Genomic DNA, 26,747 nt, shown 5'->3' with positions numbered 1-26,747 from the left:
GGAGTATCACAAATTTTAAAATGTCAAAGTTGGGGTGCCTGGGTGGCTCATCTGGTTAAATGTCTGATTTCCACTCAGGTCATGATCTCACAGCTCATGCTTTCGAGCCCTGCGACGGGCTCTGTGCTGACAGCTCAGAGCCTGGAGCCTGCTTTGGATTCTGTGTCTCCCTCTCTCTGCCCCTCCTCCACTCATGTGCTCGCTCGCTCTCTCTCAAAAATAAACATTTAAAAATTTTTTTTAGTAAAATAAAATGTCAAAATGTCTGGGATGTACTCTGGAGTCACCAACAGGCACAGTGTACCATAAGGCCACTTTTGATTCTGGGCTTGAGATTGTAGGTCTTCTCTCCAAATCTTCCTCTCCCCAGCAATGTGACCAAATGATTAATTAATGACTGGCCAACTAGTTGCCAGGTGCTGAAAGAACAGAGTTGAATAGGACAATAGTCTTATCTTTAAATAAGTAATTGCTAGCCAAAAATTTTAGGGTATTTCCAAATGTCACTTAACTTAGTTCTTACTATAACCCTGGAAAGTAGGTATCATTATGCCCATCGTACAGGTTAGAAGTGTGGTTAACACTGGGTCAGTGACTCGGCCAAGGACATACACCTCTCAAGGTGGAGCCAGAAGCAGAATAGGAGATCATCTCCAAAGCTCATGCTCTTCACCTCTGCCTGGCAGGAATGCATAGTGATGGTGAGGAAGCCACAGAGTGGCCATCAACACTGACGGGAAGACCTCACCTGATGGTTCACTCAGAAAAGGAAGACAGGTGGGAAGAAAGCACACCACCCACCAAAAGGATCCTGGACTCTCCCAATGTTAGCACAAAGTGTTCTGTTCTCACCAAAGGTCCCCTTCAACCAGTTTCATAACCAGTGCTATCTACTAGCTAAAGCATATTATTCCTCTTGAACTTGTCAAGGTCAAGAGCTACACCTGGTATCAATCATATGAGAAATTATATTCTAGGTTATCTGGACACTGGATCAGTTTTCCAGGGTTGCCATAACAAAGTATAACAAACCGGGGGGCTTAAATACCAGAAATTTATCATCTCACAGTTCTTAAGGCTAGAAATCCAAAATGAAGGTGTTGGTTCTTCCCTCTGAGGGCTGTGAGGGAGGGATCTGTTCCAAGCCTCTCTCCTTGGCTTATAGATGAACATTTTTGTGTTCATATAGCATTTCCATGTATATGTATCTGTCTCCAAATTCCCTCATTTTATAAGGACACCAGTCATATGGGATTAGGGCTCACTTTGACCTCATTTTAACTTGGTGGCTTCTATAAAGACTCTACTTCTTAATTAAGAAGGTCACATTCTGAGGTACTGAGGGGTTAGGACTTCAATCTATGAATGAGGAGGGGGAAAGACACAATTTAACCCATAACAGACATTACTATGAAGTTTTGGTAGAAGACACCCCAGTGTCTTTGGAGAAGACACTATTCTCTTCTCCAAACTGGCTTGTAAAAGAGGCTTGTGTTAGTCTAATGATTCACTCTGAGCAGCACTACAATTCCTTAAAATGAATATTTAAATTGAGCTTTTACCAATGGAAGCTATTTCTAGAGGGAGGATTCAAAATGAACCCTGATTTTGTTAATTCAGGATAGCCTTCTTCAAGATTCAGGTAAAATTCCCATGCCCCAGAAATCTCCAATAAGATCCACCCCAACCTGATGATGACCGTCCCTTTCCATGTGAATGTGTGAATAATGAAGTAGATGCTACTGGGCATCAAATTTCAATTCAAAAAAAAACAAAACACTTTCTAATATGTAGGGTTATTTATCAGTGAGCTATTGCATCTCTAAGCATGGCATCCAAAGCAGAAACCATAAAATAAAAAATTGACTTAGCTATATTAAAGGAAAGAAAGTACAATGAAAAGAAAATCTATAAAATTTTAAAATATTTGCTAAATGCATGACAAAAACAAAAATTTTTATCTTTAATGTTCATTCAGTCAATAATTATTTACTGAGCACCTACTATATGTCAGGCTTTGTTTCTAGGTATGACAGATATGAACAAGACCAAGTTCCAGCCCTCATGCACTCAACAAATCAACCAGACCTACCCTAACACTGCTAGAGAAAAACAATTAGAAGATATAAACAAAAACAGAAATGCAAATGGTAAATAAATTACAACATTTTTTTGCCTCCCAAATTAGCGGAACTTTCAAATTTTGTGGTACTGAATATGTGCAGGGTGCAGAATATGGATGTGCTCAAAAACTTCTCTGTGAGTGGGTTTTAATCAGCATGTTAATGAAAAACCAAACTGCCTTCATGTTTAGCCAAAGCACATTTAAAATGCTAAAATGGCAAATGATGTATCCAGTAAAAGACTGGTATCCAAAATATATAAAGAATTGATACAACTCAACACTGCAAAAACAAATAACCTAGTTAAAAAATGGTCAGAAGACAGGAGCAGACATTTCGCCAAAGAAGATATCCAGATTGGCCAACAGACACATGAAAAGATGCCCAACGTCACTCCTCATCAGGGAAATACAAATCAAAAACCACAATGAGATACCACCTTACACCTGTCAGAATAGTTAAAATCAACAACACAAGAAACAACAGGTATTGGCAAGGATGTGGAGAAAGGGGAACCCTCTCACACTGCTGGTGGGAATGCAAACTGGTGCAGCCACTGTGGAAAACAGTACAGGGGTTCCTCAAAAAGTTAAAAATAGAATTACAATATCAACCAGTAATTGCACTACTAGGTATTTACCCCCAAATACAAAAACACTAATTCAAAGGGATAAGACACGCACCCCTATGTTTACCGCAGCATTATTTACAATAGTCAAACCTATGGTGAGATCTCAAATGTCCACTGACTGAGGAATGGATGAAGATGTGGTATATACACACAATGGAATATTACTCAGCCCTAAAAGAGGATGAAATCCTGCCATCTGCAATGACATGGATGGAACTTAGAGTGTATTATGCTAAGTGAAATAAGTTAGTCAGATAAAGACAAATACCATATGATCGCATTCAAATGTGAAATTTAAGAAACAAAACAAATGAGCAAAGGGGGAAAAAAAAAAGAAAGAGACAAACCAAGAAACAAACTCTTAACTATAGAGAAGAATTTGATGGTTACCAGAGGGGAGGTGAGTGTGGTGATAGATGAAACAGGTGATGGGGATTAAGGAGTGCACTTGTCATATCAGCACTGGGTGATGTATGGAGGTGTTCAATCACTATATTGTACACCTGAAACTAATAAACACTGTGGTAACTATAATGGAATCAAAATTTAATTTAATTTAATTTAATTTAATTTAATTTAATTTAATTTAATTTATTTAATTTAACTTAATTTAATTTAAAAAATTTAGATTTGTAGGTTTTGCATTCATTAAGCATTTCTGCAGGTGCTTACTGTGGGCCAGGCACTGGTCAAGGTGCTAGGGACCCAAAGATGAAGAAAATCCAGAAAGATCCTGGCCCTGAGAGAGCTTACTCTAGACAGAGAGACAAGTGTAATTTTTTAAAATACCATTTCGTACATGTTCTAACCAAAAGGAATAAAATGAAATGCTAAAATGCACATTCCTGGGCTCCACCACAGAAGTTCTGAATCCATCGATCAGAAGTGGGATCCAGGAAACTGTCTCTTTACTATCACAGGATATTCTAATGCAAGATACCCTCAGGCCACACTTGGGCACAGAGTGTTCTAGACCATGGGTGGGTCTAAGCAAAGGGTCCCAGCAACAGGACACTGCAGGGCCTCACAGTCGAATGCAGAATGTCTTGGTCAATTAGATTTGATTAACTGAGAGAAACATTTCAATGATAAGACAGAGAAGTATCAAGTCATGTTTGCTACCGGTGGGCTTTGACCCTGGGTCACACACAGTTGAGCTCTTACAATTTATTCTCTTTGGCACAGCAATTCAACTGTTTTAAAAAACTTACCCTAAGGACATAATCAGGTTTTATTCAAAGCATTAGTAGGATCACAGAAATTATTGAAGATTTCTGAATGAATAAGAAGAGGATGAAACTACTCTTAATTGCTTTTCCTCAGAATGCTGGCTCTGGGTAGAAAACACTAAAAGGAAGAGAGCTCCACTTTGTGTCCCACATATTCAGACTGTTTTGCAAATGTTTTCTGGTTACCATGGCAACTTCTGGACAGCTCTATGTAAATGGGAAATTGGGGACCTCATTTTTTAAAAAACGATTAGTATGTTCTTTTTATCCTGGTTAGCTCGTTCTGTGCTGACAAATTACATTCTGACAGCTAGGCTGTAATCTAAAACATACTTTATTAGAGGCTCTAAATAATAAAGTATTTCCAGGGATTGATAGTTAGTCTTCATTTATACTCTGATGTATTTATTTGCTTTCAATGAATTCAAGAGATAAACTCAAGTGCTAAATACTTGCTATACTTCTTAAGTAACTCAGAAATATATCCTCCCTTGAAAAATTTGACATGTTATTGACATGATTATTGTAATCGTGAAATGTAATATATGGAAAGAGCACAAGCTGCTGAATCAGTCATCTCGCAGCTGAACCCTGGCTCTGCCACTTGCTAGTTATGCGACTTTGGGCAAGTAGTTCAACTCTTTGAGCCTCAGTTTCCATTTACAAAATAAGAATCAAAAATAATATCGAGAGAGAGAGAGAGGTGCATAGAAAATCTCTGCAACAATGCCAAGTCTATTGAGCAGGTTCTCAATATAACATGGTAGCTACTACCAAAGAAAAAAATCAAAAGCAAGCAGAGAAACATCCAAAAACCTGTTAGACTTGGTTTAAAAGAAATTGGGCTTGACAAAGAAAAAAATGAATAAAAAAATAATGTACAACCAGCATTATTAGGATTGAAACTTGTCAGGTTTTAGCTATTTATGATACTATTATTAGATGCTCAGTAGTAATAGGAAAAGACGGTTGGAATTCTGTGAGGTGGTAGAACATGACAGATACTTTGGCACAAAGAAGCTTAAACTCCTCAAAACTTTACAAAACAATAGTGTGAAAGTATGCACCCAGCTAAAGTTACCACATAACTTTGAAATATCAAATGACCAAGCTTTTAAGCTAATAGAGGTCATAGAGAACCATGGTCAGGAGCCCTCCATGACCCATTCAAGACGAGGAAATATAATTTGTGAGGGCAAGGCCTAGGTTTCTCTAGGGATGAGTCACCTCTGGAGGAAGGTTAGCATTGAGGCAGGGACAGGTTTCTCTACTTGTTTTCTAATAGCATTTATGAGTCCACTTTTCTCTCTTTCATATTCCACTGGTGGCCAGGACTCAGCTCTACCCTGCATCTCTAGGTTTGCTCTTTATTAAACTATGTATAGAAAAGGATCTTTAGTTGGGCATGCTGAATCTTCTGCCATTATATTCCCTAATTCTTAATCTGCTTTATTTCTTAATCTTCAATTATCATGACAAATAAGAACATCATGGATGATCACATGAGCAATTACTGTTGAAGCAAAACACAAATGCAGAACAATGGAAAGCCAAACAAGATATTCAGAAATTAAGAACTACATAAAACTTTCTTTTACTGGAAATAATAATTCCAGGGTTCTCAAATCCGTGTTTCATGTCGTACGTAAGTTCAACTTATATAAGTTAGTCTACTGAAAAGCAATCACGCAGAACTGGTAAAAAACAACAAAAGTAAGGGCCCAGAACAATAACAGATATCAGCAACATGCGTTGGTACATTCTGGAGAGTAGAAATGGGGCAGAGAAAAAAGTCACTTGATAGGGATTTTCTGAGACTAGTTATCCCCGCCAGCTTAATATCTTCACCTACTTTACCTCTGTTATCAGAGACAAGGTAAAACACAGAACTCTGGGAGCATGGTTTAAAAAGGAAAGTGCCAAGGTTATGCAATGGGGAAAAGACAGTCTCTTCTTCAATAAATGGTGCTGGGAAAACTGGACAGTACACACAAAAGGATAAAACTGGATACCTTTCTTACACCATACACAAAAATAAACTCAAAAAGGATTACAGACCTAAATGTGAGACCTGAAACCATAAAACTCCTAAAAGAAAACACAGGCAGTAATCTCTTGGACATTGCCCTTAGCAACATATTTATGGATATGTCTTCTCAGGCCAGAGAAACAAAAGCAAAAATAAACTATTGGGACTACACCAAAATAAAAAAGCTTTTGCACAGCAAAAGAAACCATCAACAAAACAAAAAGGCAATCTAGTGAATTGGAGAAGATATTTGTAAATGATAAATCTGATAAGAGATTAATATCTAAAATATATAAATAACTATACAAGTCAACACCAAAAAACCCAAATAATCTGATTAAAAAATAAGCAGACAACCTGAACAGACATTTTTAAATAAGACATCCAGATGGCCAATAAACATGAAAAAATGCTCAACATCACTAATCACCAGGGAAATGGAAATCAAAATCACAATGAGATATCAACTCATACTAGCCAGAATAGCTAGTATTAAAAAGACAAGAAATAACAAGTGTTAGCAAGGATATGGGGAAAAGGGAACCTTCATGCACTATTGGTGGGAACATAAATTGGTGCAGCCACTGTGAAAAACAATATGGAGGTTCCTTGAAAAATTCTAAACAGGATTACCATATGATCCAGTAATTCCACTACTGAGTATTTCCCTAAAGAACATGAAAACACTAATTCAAAAAGATACATGTTTCCTGCAGCATTATTTATAACAGCCAAGATATGGAAGCAACCCAAATGTCCACCAGAAGATGAATGGATGAAGAAGACGTGGTATACACAAGCAATGGAATATCACTCAAGTCATTAAAAAGAATGAGATTTTGCCACTTGCGACAACATGGATGGACCTAGAGGGGATCATGCTAAGCGAAACAAGTCAGATAGAGAAAGACAAATACTATGTGATCTCACTTATATGTGGAAAATAAAACACAAAACAAACAAAACCAGACTCTTAAATATGGACAACAAACTGGTGGTTGTCAGAGAGGACAGAGATAGAGGATGGACAATATAGACAGAGGGGATTAAGAGGCATAAACTTAGAGTTATAAAATAAGTAAGTGACGGAGATGAAAAGTACAGCATAGAGAATAGCACTGTGGTAACATTGCTTGGTGACAATGGTGACTATACTTATTGAGGCAAGCCCTGAATATTGTATAGACTTGGCAAATCACTGTGTTGTACACCTGAAACTAATATAACACTGGATGTTACTTATACTTCAGTTAAAAACAAAACCAAAAACAGAAGTGCCAGTGATAGCAGCAAGCTGTTCATTTGGGGAACTGTTCCCACACCACTACGGCCACTCCATTGCTTTACTGCAGCGTCGCTGAATGACAGCTTTGCGACTCTCTGTCTCCGGCCAGTAACTGGTTAAGGTCAGGGCCTCTGACCAAGCATAGTCAGTCCTGGCTCCTGCCTAGGGGTCCCAGGTGAAATACAGGCACCCATTTGTACAGGTGCAAATGTGTGATTAACAATAAATAAGTTTTAGTGTGAATATATCCAAAATATTGCACTGAGGCTTACACTACACACCATAGCAGTGTTTGTGACACTGCCAACAAGAGCTGTAAATACACAGAGCACTTCTCATGTCCGGTGGATTGTTCTAAATGCCTTATAAGTAACAATTCCCTAAATACATGGATATGAAAACAATACACCGACACGTGGATGATCTGAGGTTAGGAATAATGAACTGTGTATTTTTAAATTTCAAAAATGATGCAAAAATTCCTATAATTAAAATATTTCATGTGTTTTCATCGATTATCTGCAAACTAATTTGCATCAGATTGAAAACATAAAAGTGAAAAAAGCCGAGATTTCAGTTGCTGCCCATTAACTACCTGAATGACCTTAGGAAAGTCTCCTCAATTCTCTGAATCTAAGTTTTCTTTCTCTCTTTTCTTTTCTTTTTTTGTATCTGGTCTTTTTTTTTTTTTAACCTATACCATGAGATTTGGATGAGGTTATTTTTAAGGTCATTACTGTCCCTAAAATTCTATTGTATCTTATAATATGGAAAAAGCAGCTCACGGAGGAGAGTCCATTACCTCTGCAATCATTCTGTTGGTGTCTCCTAAGAAAAGCAGATTCAGAGCTTCCTCCTCTGTCGCTGCCTGATGGAGAGACAGGTTTTTCAGGTGAATATTCTGGTCAGGGTCCTCAAACACTGTCACTTTCCTAGGGAAATGGGAGGCAACAAAAACAAGATACTTTGAGAATCAAAAGAACGTTTAGTCTTCTTATGGGTTTATTTTTAAAAAGCTGTATAGTACTACGTCTTGAACTTACAAAATCAAACGATACGCAAGACACCAGGCAGTACTGGATCCGCATCAAACACTGACATTCCCTTGACAGTGCTATTAAATAGTTCGGGGGCTGAAAAGTATATCACAAGCTCCTGATTTAAAGCCATCTGTCTTTGCAATCATCAGATCACTAAATCATATGTATTTTTACTAAATTAAAAATGCAAATAGATAACCTTCTACCTATATATCAGTAAAGTTGGCCCTATTATTTTTTCTATGTCATAATTCAGTTTCTTACATAGGGAATGCACTAATTCTTCTTCTCCTAATTTTTCCCCTTTGTTCAATTTTATATCACTTTCAATTTACATGACCTTTCAAACTGGTTAGCTCATCAATTTAAACACGATGGAGACTGATGGAGACTGAAGTGTCTGTCATCCCTCCAGGAGTTATTACCTCGTCTAGTTTTCTTATCAAGGTGAGTTTTAAAATTCTCAAGAAGTCTTATAATAGTTTTAGTTTGTCATTATTTTCATGTCCATCAAATGTGTTTCTTGATCCTTTTTTTTTTTTTTAAACAACACACCTTTTCATTCCATTACATCCTTACAGTCAAAGCTTTAGGTCTGGAATTACGTTCATCTATTACAACTGCCTTCATGGGATGCCAACACCATTTCCTCCCCAAGTGAATCTTAACCCTGTTTCCAGAGTTGGCTTATCAATACTCTCCTTGGAGTCCTTTTAGGACTTTCTGCAACTGAATGCAATGTGAACTCCTTATACTCTGCTTCAAAGGCCTACAGATTCAAGCAATAAAATTACTAGAGAGATTTCCCTTCTGCCTCTTGAATTTTGCCTTCTTGATTTTTTTTCAAGAATTGTTAAGTAAAGAAAATCTTATAATTCACAAGAATTGCCAAAAAGTATCTCTGCGTGTCTGCACTTGTTGAAGGCATTTGGAACTGAAGGTAGAAGGTAAAGGCTGGCATCATCTAGCGTTACTAGTGATGTGTTTTTACTTGGACATGTGTCACTTGCCTATTTCTAATAACATATTTAGAATACCTTAAAAATGAAGATTTTGCAAATATCATAATTTTTCATCCTTCCCTTTTGGGAAGGAGGTTATCTGGGCTTTCATATGTAATTTGTGGGTACTTAAAATACTAATTGCCGGAAGAAAATGTAACTCTACCAGCACATCTGTGACCAATATGTCACTAATAATGTACTCTGTTGCCAAGTTTTGGACTCCTTTTTGTCTCCTTCAACAATACCAACTAAGATGGAAAAAGATCTTTTCCCTTAATGAAAACAAGTGTATTTTATTTCTTTTTCAACAAGACTCATAAGTGAGCTTATTAAAAATGCTTAAGAGTTCAAAAATGCTTGGAAAACATGAAGGCATTTTTAAGTGAAATGGATGAATTCTATCTCTTTTTAGGAACCCTCTTTATTCCTTAAACTTCATAGCCACCCTGATCTTCTACGGTGCTTGAGAAGATTTAGCTAAAGTCAATCACTAGGGACACGGAAGTCAGAATTCTTCCTGAAGCCAAAGATTCTGGGGCCTCAGGGTGCAAGAAATTAAGTAACATTGGAAGGAAGATAAAAACGTGAAACAAGTGACGAGATGCTACATTAAAAGTGAAAATCGAAGAGAGTTCTTTGTCAACATGAAGATAAAAACAAATCCCCCAACTCTGAGGCACAGTCATCTGTGATACACACTGCAGGGCCAAGCAGAAAAGGGAGAGGGACAAAGAGCAGGAACTTATTCAAAGAGGAGGACGCTCACACTCACTGGGCACCAAAAGCATGCCGGGCGCCCACATTGTTTCACTTAACCCAGTTGTTCTTACCCTGACCACACATAGGAACAACCTGTAGAACTAAAAGAAAACAGCAAATGCTGGTGCCAGGTCCCATCCTAAAAGGTTTTGATTTCAGTGTGCTGGGGGCCCGGTCTGGGTATCGGAGTTCGTAAAAGCTCCAGGTGATTCTAGTGTGTGGTCAAGGCGGAAAGCCATTGACTTCATCTTGAATAATCCTACAAGGTAGATATGTGGGGTGGAGATTTCTGGTTTCTTTATCTCTACTTCCCACCCAGTTCCACCAGGTGCCCAAAGGGGAAAGTTACTCATTTTACTGGTTGCAGCTGAAGTTCCTCTTGCGCTACATCTACTAATAGGCAAGGTCACTGTGAATTTTAAAAAGCTAGTCTTTTCACGGGAAGTTTCTTGCCCACCTCCCTGACCTCCCATGCTGCTGATGGGTAAGCTAAGCCACTCATCAGCCACAACAATAACTTAACTGGGGAGTATTATTTACCTAAACTCCCATCCCATAGGCCTTACAACATTGCCAAATCAAAAAACCCAAGTGCTGGTAGGGACTCAACATACATACATCTCTCACCATTACTTCACTGGAATAAGAAATGCAGAAAACAAACAAGGTTGGAATTCTGAAAGTGTTCATTTGTTAGACAGCCTAAATGGGTCACTGATTTGGGATTGTATTTACACAGAATAGAAGCATAAGACAGGAAGTGCTTGTGAAATGTCATCAGAGGCATTTGGCTAAGCTACTTTTTTCTTCTAAATCATTCAGAGCCTTTGATCTCCAGCGTGGCTACTTCAGAATTATCACACTTCCATATTTACTTCCAGGTGCTTGCCCGGCTTTGTCACTTTGATCAAAATGGCAATTTGCTCGTGCCCCCGGTTTTTCTGTACAGAACTGTCAGCTGTCTTTTGTGACCCATCACTATGCATCTCTCTCATGCTTTTCTGATATTATGTTTTCCTCACAACTCTCTGATTTCTTGCCCATGGAGATTTTGAACAGTAAATAAAATAGCAGGTTGGTGTCCAATTTAGTTTGGCTTCTTTCATGGTTCTCTCTCGACTTAGGGCTCATCTGTGGCCACCCTATAAAAGGCTCTATCTCTGGCATCCTTCTGGAATCTTCTGCAGTGCAACTTGCTCTCTCCAGTCAGGATCTCCTTTGCCAGTTCTTCTCCTCAGATTCTTTCCCTGTTTCTGCCCAGTCCCTCGGGCATGAGGCTTTGTATTTTCCTTCATAGCCCTGCCTGCCTTCACTGAAAATCCCTTTTGCACTCAGTCTGACAGACAACGCGTCCACTCAGCCCCACCCACTCTCATGCCTTTGCTCACAGAAGCCCAGCCTGAGCCATGCCCTGGGAACTAACTCCTGCCTAGGTGGACTAATCAGGGAGTGAGAATGTTTTAGACTTTGCTGCTAGTAGAATGCATTTTCAAAGCTGGAGGAAATAAGAACCATTAGCAAAAGTTTCTCATCAAGTTGCTTCCTTCCTCGGCCTTTTCTTTCTCTCTCTCACAAATCAATAGCTATTCCCTGAATCCTTAGTCTGCCACTCAATTCTGACTATAATTTTCATGGGCCTGAAAGAGGGCTTTATTAGAGTTTCTTAAATAAACATCCTAATTCCAAGATGGAAACCCCCCAAACTATTAATTTGATTCTTTTTGAAAGGGCCTGTGAATAGTTTTCCCTACAAAATGTTTCTAAAATGTTTAGATTTCAAGCAAAAAGTCACTGATAGCCTTAACTTGGACACCTAAGTGGAAAAGTTCTGCTAAGTATACTCGGCCTGCTTAATGATGGGGAAGAAGCAGGCTTTGTGTTTTCTCTGTAAACAGAGAATCTTTTCCATTTGGCTAAGTAGTCGGAATTTGTAGGCTTTTTCTAACTGGCTGGAAGACAGAGGAAGAGCAATAGCCAAGCTCTTGTTCTCAATAATGGGAGCCATCAATGGAAGAACCGTCCCCTCTCCACACCCTACCTCCACAACATTCCAATACCACCAACTTACTGAACAGGAACTTTTCAGGAGTTACTGCAATGAATCTGGCTTCTCATTTTCACTTTGCAAACAAGTGTTGCCATGGTGATTTCTATGTTTTCCTACTTGCAAATCCACCATGTGACTGTGCAGGCCATGCACTGTACAATGGTACCGTGTTCAAGAGGGTGCAATTCACATCATGAGTTTATGTGTTTATCATGAAAAATGTCTGTCAGAGGTCAATGAAGCATCTTCTAACAAAATTAGCATATTATAACAATTTTCCAACAGATGGCAGGGGTGCCTTTTAATAATTCACATGAAGATACTATCCCGAAAAGAAGCAGCCCTGTCTAGTTAGTGACCTTAACTTAGAGAAACATCGATAGCAGGCAGGCCTCATGAAAATGGAAGGGGATCCAGTCAGGGTCTTCTAAATAAATGGATATGTTTCACATGTTGTAAACATAGTTATACTGTTCATTTTAATGAAGAGACTACTCTCTAGTTCAGTGGTTTTCAACCTCCCTTTTTCCCCCCACCCCAATACACATTCTCAGAAGCTCTTTATGTTAAAGATTTGAGAAAAACAGAAGATGCACATTTTTAGGAAACATACGTAAGGGGTGGTCCTTCCTGCATTTAAACAATTTTAAAAGGATTGATTATAAATCTAAAAGATTTCATCTGTTATAAAATAGTTGCTACATAAAATAGTTGAAACATATCCCTGGAGAAAGTTTCAGAAACATTCAATTCATTTTTGCATAGGTCTTAACCTAGGCAGAATGGGCTGAAAGTAATTGATATTTCTTATATTTAATCATTATTAAGACATTTTGAAAATTTTTTCTAGGAGCTTGAAAAATAGATCTTTTCTTTATAGTTTTATCTAACATTATATTTTTTTACTGATAATGAAGAATATAGCCAATCACATGACATTTTAGAAATTAAGTTATCTTAATTCTACCTACTAAAAATACCAGGTTCTCTAGCAAATATTTAAGGAAGAAATTATACCAATTTTCTACAATCTCTTTCAGAGGACAGAAGCAGAAGAAATATTTCCTAACTCATTTTATGAGGTCAGCATTACCTAATAACAAAAATATACAAAAACATTGCAAGAAAACTATAGACTAATATAGTCTCATAAACACAGATGCAAAAATCCTCAACAAAATTTTAGCAAATCAAATCCAACAAAGTGTAAAGAGAATTATATGCCACAACCAAGTGGCATATATCCCAAGTATGTATGGTCAGTTCAACATTCAAAAGTCAATTCATGTAATCCATTATATAAAGGCTAAAAACAAAAAACCACATGATCATGTCAATAGGACAGAAAAAGTGACAAAATCCAACACCTATTTACTATAAAAACTCTCAATAAACAAGTAATAGAGGGGAACCGTCTCAACTTAATAAAGACTACTCCCCCAAACCTTCAGCTAACATCGTAATTAATGGTGAGAAAGTCAAGGCATTTCCACTAAGATCAGATACAAGGCAAAGGTGTCCCTCTTACCACTGCTTTTCAATATTGTACTGGAAATCCTTGTGAATGCAATAATGCAAGAAAAGGGAATAAAGGTAAACAGATTGGGAAGAAAGACCTAAAGCTATTTCTGTTCACAGATGACATGATCATCTATGTAGAATAGTGAAAGAATTGACAAAACAACTCCTAGACTAATAAGGTTAATATACAAAAGTCAGTTGCTTTATTATACACCAGAAATGAATAAAGAGAATTTGAAATTGAAAATACAATACCATTTACATTTAGCATCTAAAAAAAAATACTTAAGTACAAATCTAAAATAATGCACTCAAGATCTATATGAGGAAAACTACAAAACTTTGACGAAAGAAACCAAAGAACTAAATAAAAGAAGAGGTATTCCATGTTCATGGATAGGAAGACTCAATATTGTCCAGATGTCAGTTCTTCCCAAATTTTCTATAGATTCAGTGCAATCCCAATAAAATCCTAGTTGTTTGTGGATATCAAAAAGGTAATTCTACAGTTTATATGGAGACACAAAGGACCCCAGATAGCAAAAATAATATTGAAGGAAAACAAAGTTGGATGACCAATATTACCTGACTTCAAGATTTACTATAAAGCTACAGTAATCAGGACAGTGTGATATTGGTAAAAGCAAAGACAAACAGATAAATGGAACAAAATAGAGAGCCCAGAAATAGACCCACATGGATATAGTAAGTTGATGTTTGGCAAAGGAGGAAAGACAATACCATGGAGCAAAAATAGTCTCTTTAACAAATGGTGCTGCAACAATTGGACATCCACATCCAAGAAAACAAAAACGAAACTAGACACAGACTTTACACCCTTCACAAAAGTAAACTCCAAATGGTTCATGTACTTAAATGTAATATAGAAAACTATAAAACTCCTAGAAAATAACATAGGAGAAAACCTAGATGACCTTCGGTATGGTGATGTTTTTTTTTATATGCAACACCAAAGGCATGATTCATGAAAGAAATAATTGATAAATTGGACTTCATTAAAATTAAAAACTTCTACAACTACAAAAGATAATGTCTGAAAAAGAACTGTTATCCAAAATATACAAAGTACTTTGAAAACTCAGCAATAAGCAAACAGAAAATCTAATTCAAAAATGGGCCAAAGACCTTAACAGATGCCTTCTCCAACAAGATATACAGATGGAAAATAAGGCATGTGAAATCATGATCCACATCTTATTTCATCAAAGAAACACAGATTAAAATGAGATACCACTACACACCTAACAGAATGGCCCAAATCTAGAACATTAATAACATCAAATGCTGGCCCTTATCAGTAATGTGCAGTGATCTCATTCACTGCTAGTGGGGATGCAGAATGGTACAGCCACTTTGGAAGACAGTTTGGCTATTTCTTATAAAATTAAACATGCTCTTACCATATGCATCATGACCGCCAATCCAGCAATCATGTTCCTTGGTATTTACTCCAAAGGGATGAAAACTTATGTTCACACAAAAACCTGCACATGGATGTTTGTAGCAGCTTTATTCATAACTGTCAAAACTTGGAAGCCACCAAAATGTCCTTTAGTAGATGAAGGGATAAATCAATTTTGGTACATCCAGACAATGGAATAGAATTAAGCACTGAAAAGAAATGAGCCATCATGTCATGAAAACACATGGAGGCACCTTAAATACATATTACTAAGTGAAAGGAATCAGTAAGAAAAGGCTACATTCTGTATGATTCCAACTATATGACATTTTGGCAAAGGCAGAACTATGGAGACAGTAAAAAAGGTCATTGGTTGCCAAGGGTAAGAGGTAGCAGCGGAGGGATAAGTAGTCAGAGCACAGAGGATTTTTAGCGCAGTGACAATGCTCTGTATGTTATTATCATAATGGATATATGCCATTATACATTTGTCCAAACTCTCAGAACATACAATACCAAGAGTGGAACCTAAGGTAAACTATGGACTTTGGGTGATTTTGATGTGTCCATTTAAGCTCATTTTTTGTAACAAATATATCATGCTGGTGAGTGGTGGGGAAGGCTATGCATGTGTAAAGGCAGAGGTGTATGGAAATTTTCTGTGCCTTCTTCTCAATTTTGTTGTAAACTTGAAACTGCTTTTAAAAATTAAGTCTTTATGAAAAAAAACTTGGTTTTAACTTTTTAAAAGAGACACGTGGTATACTAACAAATGAAATGCTTTATCAGAAAAAGAACAAGTCCAAATTCAAAGCTGCAAATTATTGTGAGTGAATGTTGTGATGAATGCTTGCTATCCATATCAATGTCTTTTATTTCAGCTGGTACATATCCTCTCCTAAATCCTATTATTACTGTTTATAATTTGCCCATGTTGTTAAATTGGAACATTATTAGATTTGAACTCCTATCCATTTGATTTCCCAAAGAACCTAACCAACACCCTAATGTTATTCTACTTCCACAGGTCTGCCATTTCTGAGATGCCAACACCTGTACATGATTCATTCCCTGTCTGAAAATGAGCAAGAATTAAGTCATCTAATGTAATCTAACACTGTGCTCGTGCTTTCAAATGCTATGAAAACAAATATCATCAAAAGAACTCGAGACAGAGAACTGGAAGCTGTTGGCCACTGCTGTGGAGAAGGAAGACCAAAATGAGAATTACCCATGATAGGCAAAGGCAGAATCGTGCCCGCTACAATTACTGTGTGGGAGAACCAACACTCTGCTCACAGATGGTTATATTCATTTATTTATTGGTTACTGTCATTTAACTACTTCACTGAGATTTAGTATATACATGAAACATTCTTTCATTTCTGTTTTTTTCCCAAAATTGTATCCAAATATGATAAATTTTTAGATTGTTAATAACTTGATAAGGTCACTTTTCTGTATTTTATTAAACTAACCAAACTCTCCTCACCCCCAAACAATATCACTGTGCAACCACCAATAAACCAATGGCCCCCAAATCTAATGTACATAACCAGGGCTTACTGTGCTTTATTGCTTATAGGCAATCATCATTTGCACAATTGTACAAAAGATAATATTTTACGCGTCAAATACTATGCTTGCTATTCTCCTTCTTACACCAGTACCCTTTGCTAATTTCCAATTATATTCAGCCATATATATCATGTTCCTTCTGGTGCTCCAGACTCAAATAACTCATCATTTAATAAATGTCTTCTTTGACCTAATTCCATATAGTTACTGTAGAGCCACACACGAAAAAATGTGTCTTTTTCAGAGCTACCAACTTTTTTTTGTTTCCAAAGAAGATATTTCTCCTCTCATTTTCACTAATACTTGCTTTCTCATTCAGATTACATGGTTATATCATCAAAATTATGTGGTCAAGTTGTCCACATTTGGGTAAATTATAGGAGTAAATAGATTTAGAGGCCATGGATTTCTAATTTTGGAAAACCATAGCACTTCCTCTGTCAGGTAAACAGATTTATACACCTCTCAGATTATGCTATTGCATTTGACCAGTTCTGAGTTTATTTATCTTTATTTTCATTTTAACATAAAGTTCATTATTTTTCCAACTATAAAAGTCATACATGCTTCTGTAAAAATGTTTAAAAATTCTAAAAAGCAGAGTTTTAAAAGACAAAAACAGAGTCCCATCACAAGGATAATGATAATACATTGATGTATTTCTTTAAAGCTATTTTCTTATGCATATGTTGCAGATTTGTGGTATAAGTGCACGCATATTATATCCTTTAATATTAATAATATATTTTCCTCTATTTTTTAGGATGCAGGTGCAGAGAAAGAAATAAGGGATCCACATGAATTTTTTTTTTCCTCCAGGTAACTAATTGCGACTCACATTGCAGGCTGACTATATGGGATCTGTCCTCCCCTTCTGTGTAAATATTAAGCTCTGATTTGTGTTCAGGGAATTATTTTAAAATACTAGACTTTCCCAGACTCCCTTGCAACTACAACTGGCCATGTAACATAATTCTGGTCAGTGACTAGTAAAGATGAAGTCAAAGGATAGAGCTTCTGGGAAAGACTCTTAAAGGGGCAGCCTCAACTAACACATGCCCTTTTCCTTATTTTTTCTTCCAGAAATGTGGATGTGATGCTGAAGGCACGGTAGTCATTCTGCAGCAGGACTAGAGTTACTGCTGAGAACAGCTCAGCTGAATGATAAAAGGAAGGCCTAGTGCATCCTGGAGCTTCCCCAGCAGCTGTGGCTCCAAACTTGAGAACCCTTACATGTGTGTGCAGGGTTGGGGCAGGGTGGGGGCAGACAGACAATTTGGTTAAGCCACTGTAAATTGGTCTGTTGTCATAAGCAGTTGTTAGTTAGTTTACTAACAAAAATGTTCAATACCAGTGACTGAGTAACTTCCTTTTGTCCACATTAAATAGTGGCATGGTACAGGATCTGATTCTGGTTTATCTGTTCTCACGTCTTTATCTAATTCCAAAGTGGTACAACACGATCTCATTATTAGAGTTTTACCTAATTTGAATACATGGCATCACTAGTCCTCTTTTATTTCTCTATGTTTCAGGCATTTATTTGCTCTTCTTGGGAGTTTATCCTTTCAGATAAACTCTGGACTCCTTCCTGTTTTTTAAAGTCTTTAAGATTTTGCTCTCAATTTCACTGAACCTCTACCTATGGAAAGAACTGACCTCTTCAAGGTATTCACACTTCTCCTTCAGAACCAGATTAACAGCTCTCCATTTATCTTCAAACTTCTTTCATTTCTCACCAAAAAATGCATTATCTTCACAAAGACCCTGAACATTTCCTGAGTGTTTTACCTTCTTTTGCTATTGTAACTGGGTTATTCCTAGGGCTTCCTTCTTAGATCAAGTCAGATATGTACTCAAAGATAATAGGTGATCAGCCAGCCTGAGTAGCATCAGTCTGATCTCTGGTTCACAGTAACTTTCACTTTGAAAAATGTCTTCAACTGTCCCAGAACTCAATCAGAAGACACAAGGTCAATTATAGTTAGCCAAACAATACATAGGCTTTGGATAAATTCCTAGTAGTACCATTGTCGGGTCATAGGGTAATTCTATTTTTAATTTTTGAGGAAACTTCACACTGTTTTCCAGAGCAACAACAGCCAAATTATGGAAAGAGCTGTAATGCCCATCAAGCAATGAATGGATAAAGAAGATGTGGTTTACATATACAATGGAATACTACTTGGCAATGAGAAAGAATGAAATCCTGCCATTTGCAACAACCTGGATGGAACTGAAGAGTATTATGCTAAATGAAATAAGTCAGTCAGAGAAAGACAGATATCATATGTTTTTACTCCTACATGTAATTTGAGAAACTTAACAGAGGACTATGGGGGAAGGAGAAAAACTAGTTTCAAACAGAGAGGGAGGGAGGCAAACCACAAAAGACTCTTAAATACAGACAGCAAACTGAGGGTTGATGGGCTGGGAGGGAGAGGGGAAAATAGGTGATGGGTATTGAGGAGGGCACTTGTTGGGATGAGCACTGGGTGTTGTATGTAAGCGATGAATCATGAGAATCTACTCTCAAAGCCAAGAGTACACTGTATACGCTGTATGTTATTAATTTGACAATAACTTATATTAAAAAATAATTATAATATGTAGGCTAACTGCTATAGAAGTTTCAGAGCTGGGAGATTAATACACTACCTGCGACATTTATCATCTGGTCCAGATGAGCCCTCTAGCTTTCTAATGGAACCTCTTCCCCTCCCTCACCTAGATTTCATTCAAAAGGTTCTTCCCCATGTGTCCTCCCTCTAGGCTGACTCAGCACTACTCGCACCAGCAGCACGGCCAGATCTTAGCGCAGTCAGAACTTTGGTCTTGGCTTATGCCAATAAAATTAGGAAATCACTGAGGAAGTGGGCTATGACAGGGGATTATTGGTTGACGCGGCTCTATTCGTAAGACTACTGTAACTCTAAATGACTTGTATGCCTTTTTTGCATGTACACACATTATTAACTGGACAGTTGACAGCAGTTGTATTTTGTAAAAGTTTCCTGAGGTGTTTCATGTGCATGCTGCATTTTCCAACAAAATGTTAAGTTGAGGATAAGCATACAGTTTAAATTCCTTATAATGCCTCAAAGAGCTCACTGAGATTTCTGGCATCTAGTAAATGCTCGGTATATATGATATTGACACTCTCAAATAATTTTAATTACTTTTTCTCTATTAGTTGAGCTGTCATAGTCAGATGTGTTTCCAAACCCCGTGTGTTCTTCAGAGTGATAGAACAGAGTGACCAAGCAAGCCAAAATTACTCAACACTTTTTTAGGTAATCCTATGGTTTTGCTTTTATACTCAAAATTTAAAACAGATTGGAAAATTATCAGACTACACCAAATGAGGTTTAGATAAGGTCACGAGGATGGGGTTCCCATGATGGGATCAGTGCCCTTATAAGAAGAGAAAGAGACTAGAGCACATGCATGCTCTCTCTCTCTCTCTCCACCATGTAAGGACATAACAAGAAGAAAGCTATCTATTACCCAGGAAGACAGCTCTCACCAGGAACCAAATCTGCCAGTTCCTTGATATGGGACTTCCCAGTCTCTAGAACTGTAAGAAATAAGTGTCTGCTGTTTAAGCCACCTAGTCTATGGTACATTGTTCTCATAGCTGAGCTGACAAAGACAGCCTCCTATATAAGACATTTCAGATGTTAAGAATGATTTCTTTCAACCAGCCATTCACAGTAGGGGAAGTCAACTTGCCTTTTGAGATTATGCTAGAAGGACAGGCTTTGGGTAGAAGTGTGTCATTTTCAGGCTGGGAAGGCTCTCTATTCCCTCTGCTATGGTCACTGACAATGTCCCGTTTCTCTAAGAAACACAGTTCCTGGCCAATCCATGAAGGACACAGAGTATAAGTGACCATCACTAGTCACTGTCCACTTGCTCAGATCATCCCGGAGGACAGCACCGCTGCTTCTCAAGAAGTTGCCTCCCAGCTGTATCAGTAATGGAATCAGCTGAAGAAAAGACTGGAGTTCGTTTTAACTTTGAGATCTATGCTTATAGGCCCAGAATCTGTTCAAATGCTCAATGGGACCAGAAAAATAACACAAATGAAAAAAACATAATACAACAGGTAGGAATAAGAACTGAAGGATGTATGCTTTAGCTAAAGGCACTAAATTCAAAAATTTTAAACATGAAATGTGTAGGCCAAATAAAGTAGATTTGTGGCCAATCCAAGGAGAGTCCTAGGCATAAGTGGAAAGATTGGCTTTCAAAAGGACAGTTTCCTGGAGCTAGAGGGAAGGAGGTGAGTGGGAAGCAGGGTAGGAGGCAGCAAGTTGGGGTAATTCCTATTTGGCAGCTTGGATAGTCTGTCTGAGGTGAGGATACAAGTGGTGTGGAAGAGGATTGGGGCACACAGTGTGTGACAAAAGAGACAGACATTTGATGTAACTATTGTGGGGACTGGGAGAAAAATCATTGGGTGTATGAAGACACTGCTTAGCAGGCTGAGGGCTTAGCTGAGGTTGAAGACCATTATGAGGCAGAGTTTTTCTCCAGTCTTCTCTGAACTCCCAGGTGGAAATCAGTATCCTCCCTCATGCCCTTAAAGAACCCAGGGCATCTTATCACTCACTACGTAAGTCTGAAATGATCTTTTTATGAGTCTGTTCTACTAATCTAGCCCCCGTTGAGGTACTCTCAGAGCCTTGCAGAGTGTCCGACACAAAACAGACAGAGCTGAGAAGGACTCAAAGTTGTGGCTCACACAAGAGGTTCCAGAGCCCTGAAGAAGCCCAGAAACACAGTCTTCTCAGAGCTCAGATGGAATGCCAGGATACAACATGGATCTCCTGGGCAAGAGCACCAGAACCCCCAGGTCTAATGTTTGATGGACGGAGGTAAATATCCTGGTCCATCTCTTGGCAGACGTGGAATCTTAGGGAAATATCACACTATCTAAGTGAACCTCAGGTTAGTCATCCATAAAGCATAGATTATGATACCTACCTCCTCAAATGAGATACTGCATTTAAAGTCCCTACGATAGGGACCAGCACACAACAGGTGCCCATTTCCCACATGGAGAGATTTTTTCTGGTATCTCTAAAAAGAACTTTTCCTAGGTGGATGAGGGAAGGGATTAATACAGACCACCTGCATTGGAATCACCTGGGCTGCTTATTCAAACATATTTGAATTTTCTGGAGGTGGGGGCCAACAATCTGCTTTTTTAAACAACATCTAGGTGATTCTCCTACATAGTTATATTCTCACACATAGTTAAATTTCAAGCCACTGGATTATGTATTCCAATTCTGTCCCTCCTTTTTACTCCCACTGCCACCAAGATGATCCTAATAACTTCCCACAATGCACTGCGGTCTGACTTCCATCCATCTCATTCTAGCCTTACATGCTACTGAGTGATTTTTCTTTCTAAAAGGCAGTTCCAAGCTGCTCTACCCTTGAATAAAAATCTCTGAGGGCTACACCTTCCTGCCAAATCCTGGCATTCCTACTTTTCTGTCTCAATGTTCTCACCTACTCCCTTCCTGGGGTCCAGTCAAACAGGTCTATTAACTGTCACAGAACAAGCTCAGTGCTCTTCCCTACCTTTGTTTCCACATGAAGGCCACACTCCACTGCCCCAAGTCTTACCCCTTCCCTCAAGGACTATCTCATGTACCACCTTCTATGGGAATCTCTTCCATATCACTTGACCTGATGTCGTTTCTTCCTTCTTTAAGCCCTAGTCATTCTTTGTGCCTTTCTTATGATGTTTTTCATATTCTACCTTATGCTATTTTATACTAGTTTTCCCCACTCTGCTGTGAGGTCCAGGAAAAGTAAAGATTATGTCAGTAAAGTCAGTGCCTACCTAGCACAGTATGTGGAATCAAGATGGATCTCTATAAATGTTTGTTGAATAAATGAATGATTCCACATGACCAGAATGTAAGCCATGAGGGCAGACACTGCATTCGTCTTTTTTTGTAACTCCTGCAACACTTAAGAGTGTTTCATATCCAGTGGGCATGGCAATTTGATGAATTAAATTTAACATCCATCTATTTGTTTTCCTTTGGCAACAAATTACTTTACAACAAAGCCAAGATTGCAATACTGGATGCTGGAGTTTACTGACTTTTTGCTAACAGTAATAACCATGACCATCTTTGGAAACTTAAATGCATTATGCATCCCTATTTAGGAATACTAAAATTACACTTAAGTAAGGTGACTATTTTCCCTATGGTTAAGACCAGTAGTTATACTGTTTGACTCCATAAGACATACTTAGATTCTAACTATATTCTCCTTATAGCATATGACATAAAGACTTTCAAAAATAGATGTTTTATTTTCATTTAAATTGCTAAATACAGAATGCATTGAATACACGTGTATGCATGCATATATATATATATATATATATACACACACACAAATATATAGACAATTATTTTTTAATTAAACTTGTTTTGTGAACATTGTAGATTTGCATGCAGCTATAAGAAATAACGCACCCATTACCCAGTTTTTCCCAATGATAACGTCATGTAAAACTATATTAAAATATCACTACTAGGACACTGACATTGATAGAATCCACTGATCTTATTCAGATGTCCCAGTTGTGTGTGTGTGTGTTTGTGTGTGTGTGTGTTTAATTCTATGGGATTTAATCACATGAGTAGTTTTGTGTATCCACAGTCACAGTTGAGAAACAGAACAGTCCATGACCATAAGGATCTCTCACTGGCCTTGTATAACCATCCCCACTTCCCTCCCTAACTCCTGTCAACCACTCATCTATTATCTAGTTCTATAATTTTGTCATTTAAAAAATATTATATACATACATATCATACATACATATATATACATACAAATCATACATCATATGACCTTTTGGGATTGGCTTTTTTCACTCGGTATAATTCCCTGGAGATTCATCCAAGCTGTTAAATGTATGAATAGTTCGTTCCTTTTCGCTACTGTTGTTTTGTTAACTAAAGGCCCATAGCTTCTATTAGGGTTCACTCTAGGTGGTATATATTCTATGAGTTTGGACAAGTGACCCACCATTATACTATCAGATAGAATAGTTTCACTGCCCAAAAAGTCCCCTGTGCTTCACCTATTCATCCCTGTATCTTTCCCCATCCCAACCACCAGCAACTAGTGCTCTTCCTATATCTATATCTAGATATAGATATATCTCTTCCTGTATCTATAGTATCTATATAGATATAGATATATGCTCTTCCTGTATCTATAGTTCTTCCTTTTCCACAATGTCAAATACTTGGAATCATACAGTATATAGACTTTGTGTGTCTTCTGTGGCTTAACAGCGCTTTTCTTTTTATTGCCAAATAATGTTCCACTGCATGGATGTATCACAGTTTGTTCTTCTATTTGCCTAATGTAGGACATGTTGGTTGCTTCCAGCTCTTGGCAATTATGAATAAGGCTGATATATCCATTCATGGGCAGGTTTCTGTACTGACATAAGTTTTCAATTTATTTGGTTAAATACCCAGAAGTATAACTGCTGGATCCTATCCTAAGAACTATGTTTGTTTTTTAAGAAACTGACGTCATCTTTTAAAATAGCTATACCAGGGCACCTGGGTGGGTCAGTTGGTTGAGCGTCTGTCTGACTCTTAACTTCAGCTCAGATAGTGACCCCAGGGCCATGGGATTGAGTCCTGCATCAAGTTCTGCATGGAGTGTAGAGCCTGCTCAGTGGAGTGTAAAGCCTGCTCGAGGTTCTCTCCCTCTCCCTCTGCCCTTCCCTCACTTGGGCATGCATGCGCACGCTCTCTCTCAAATAAATAAATAAATAAATAAATTAATTAAAATAAATAAATAAATAAATAAATAAAATGTAGCATATTGCATTTCCTCCAGCAATGAATGAGCATTCCAGCTGCTCTACATTCTTGTCAGCATTTGGTATTGCCAGTTTTTTAGGTTTTTGCCATTCTAGTAGGTACATAGTAGTTTTAATTAGCAATTCCCAAATGACAGATGATGTGGAGCATCTTCTCAGATGCTTAGCTTCTTTGGTAAGCTGTCTGTTCAGAGCTTTTTCTCATTTCTTCATTGGCTTGTTAGTCTTCTTGTTGCTGAGTTTTAAGAGCTCTTTGTATATTTTAGATGTAAGTCCTTTATCAGATATGTGTTTGATAAATATTTGCTCTCAGTCTCTGGGTTGTCTTTTTATTCTCTTGACAGTGTCTTTCAGAGAGCAGAAGTTTTTAATTTTAATGAATCTCAACGCATCTATTTCTTCTTTCACAGATCATGCTTTTAATGTTGTATCTAAAAACTCCTTGCCAAATGACTACAGCAACTTTTGAAAGAAGCAATTGACTTTAGTCCAATCCCCTGACATTATATATACAAAGTCCACAGGCAGTCTATAGGCAAATGCTTCAGTAACAGCAGAGGTGGAACTCATTAGAGTGTAAAAAACAAGGATCAGAAAAGACAGAGTGCCCCATGAGAAGAACGTCCAGCAGGTGATTTGGAGGAAGCTGTGTTGCTCAGTAGTAAGAAACCTGTTACTGATGGCTATTGTTGTGCAACATCAAATTGACCTTGAATTTGATTAGACATGGTTATGCCACGTATAAGAATGTCAAAAGGCTACAATGTGTATCTTGCCATTGTCCCTCAAATGGATGACCACAAGAGAGAACCAAAGTCAACAGACACTTTTGCCTATTATTTTTGGATCACAGTCAGAGTATCTGGGACATTCCAGCTCACAGCAATGAACCAGTCAATCAGATGGATAAGATTGTGGGGTTAGAGCTCGTCCCAGTTCAAGAGTGTATGAAACCAGATTAACAGTACATACACTTAATCTAATCCAGGTACAGCAAAAGTCACATTCTATTATAAAGAATTACTTGATAATCTTAGTAAAAGGCAAACTCTCTAAAATCCCCAGAAAACCAGCAGACTCAATACCAGTCAAATCCCATCATCCCCACACCAAAAGACTATGCTGTTCTTGAATTGTTTTGGAATTCAATTGTACTGAATATATTTGAAGTAAATAAACTATACTCCTGGGATATGGGAGTCTTCTTTCATAATGAGAATCTTTTCATTTTTATTTTAATGGATTTGTTTTCATGTAATTATATTCCAAAATGTAAGAAGAACATCTTTCTGTCCACTTTTGTATGTGGGAGGGCAGTAGTTCACTGAAAACATCTGTTTTGTAATTGAGGTCACTTCTGACTTGAGTCTGTGAACTCATTCTCCAACAAGAGGATGAAGCTACCAAAGAAGAGCAGTAGTTTAAGGTAGAAAGCTAGTGACATCTACCGAGACAATCTGATCGACCTTGAGATCCACCACTAAATGCCAGGCATATCAGGAAACACAGAGACACAGAGTGAATTAAAGCATTGTCCTTGCTTTCAAGAGGCAGAAGGCTCCTTTCTAGGAGGAAAATACAAGATATCTACATCACTTCTTATTTTTTTGTGAAGGGGAAAAGAGTCACCAAAGAAGTCCTATTCTGTGAGGTCGCCAATCTTTGACCTCCAAAAGGCTGTTAAATATTATATAACCCAATGCCCACATTTTATAGACCATGAGAAACCCAGAAAAGTGAAAAAATGTATCTAAGATTGAGGGGTTGGGACTAGAACCCAAATGTCCTGACTTGTAATCAAGTGCTCTTGACATATTATATATTACACTGCCTCTCTTAGAAGTCAACGACTTTTCTCATTCCTAGTTCTCATAGTCACGTTGCACCCAATTATGTCCATTAGACTCTGATTCACAGAGCTCATGCTGTTGTTCCTTTATATTTTCATCTTCAAAAATTCTACTTTATAGTTTCAATTTAACAGATAATTTTTTTAAATCTTAAGAACTTACTTTGGCCTAGTGGTAGAGAGACTACCAACTCAGGTAAGGCATACTTCCTACCTCTGAGGAAGTTATTGTAAACATCTAGTAAGGTACTCTTAGCCACCAAAGTTATGTATATGAAACTCAATACCATCACCAATCAAGTTTTCTAACAGAAATCACCTTTTTAGTCAATGACTCCAATTCTCTG

The 26,747-nt window shown here is 37.7% G+C and overlaps 1 protein-coding gene across 3 annotated transcripts in view; it reads right to left on the bottom strand.

Moving 5' to 3' along the window:
* The window catches only part of KIF6 (kinesin family member 6), a 386,005-nt gene that overhangs the window by 273,756 nt on the left and 85,502 nt on the right, over window positions 1-26,747 (bottom strand). For all 3 annotated transcript variants that reach the window (XM_015069784.3, XM_027057824.2, XM_027057825.2), the window contains one exon: window positions 8,100-8,229. In XM_015069784.3, the coding sequence (XP_014925270.2) occupies window positions 8,100-8,229 (130 nt within the window). The remainder of the gene's footprint in view (window positions 1-8,099; window positions 8,230-26,747) is intronic.

This window comes from Acinonyx jubatus, chromosome B2 (assembly GCF_027475565.1).
Source record: "Acinonyx jubatus isolate Ajub_Pintada_27869175 chromosome B2, VMU_Ajub_asm_v1.0, whole genome shotgun sequence".
In the NCBI taxonomy this organism is placed as follows: Eukaryota; Metazoa; Chordata; class Mammalia; order Carnivora; family Felidae; genus Acinonyx; species Acinonyx jubatus.
The sequence above is the reverse complement of the archived record's forward strand: the minus strand, read 5'-3'. Positions and strand labels throughout refer to the sequence as shown.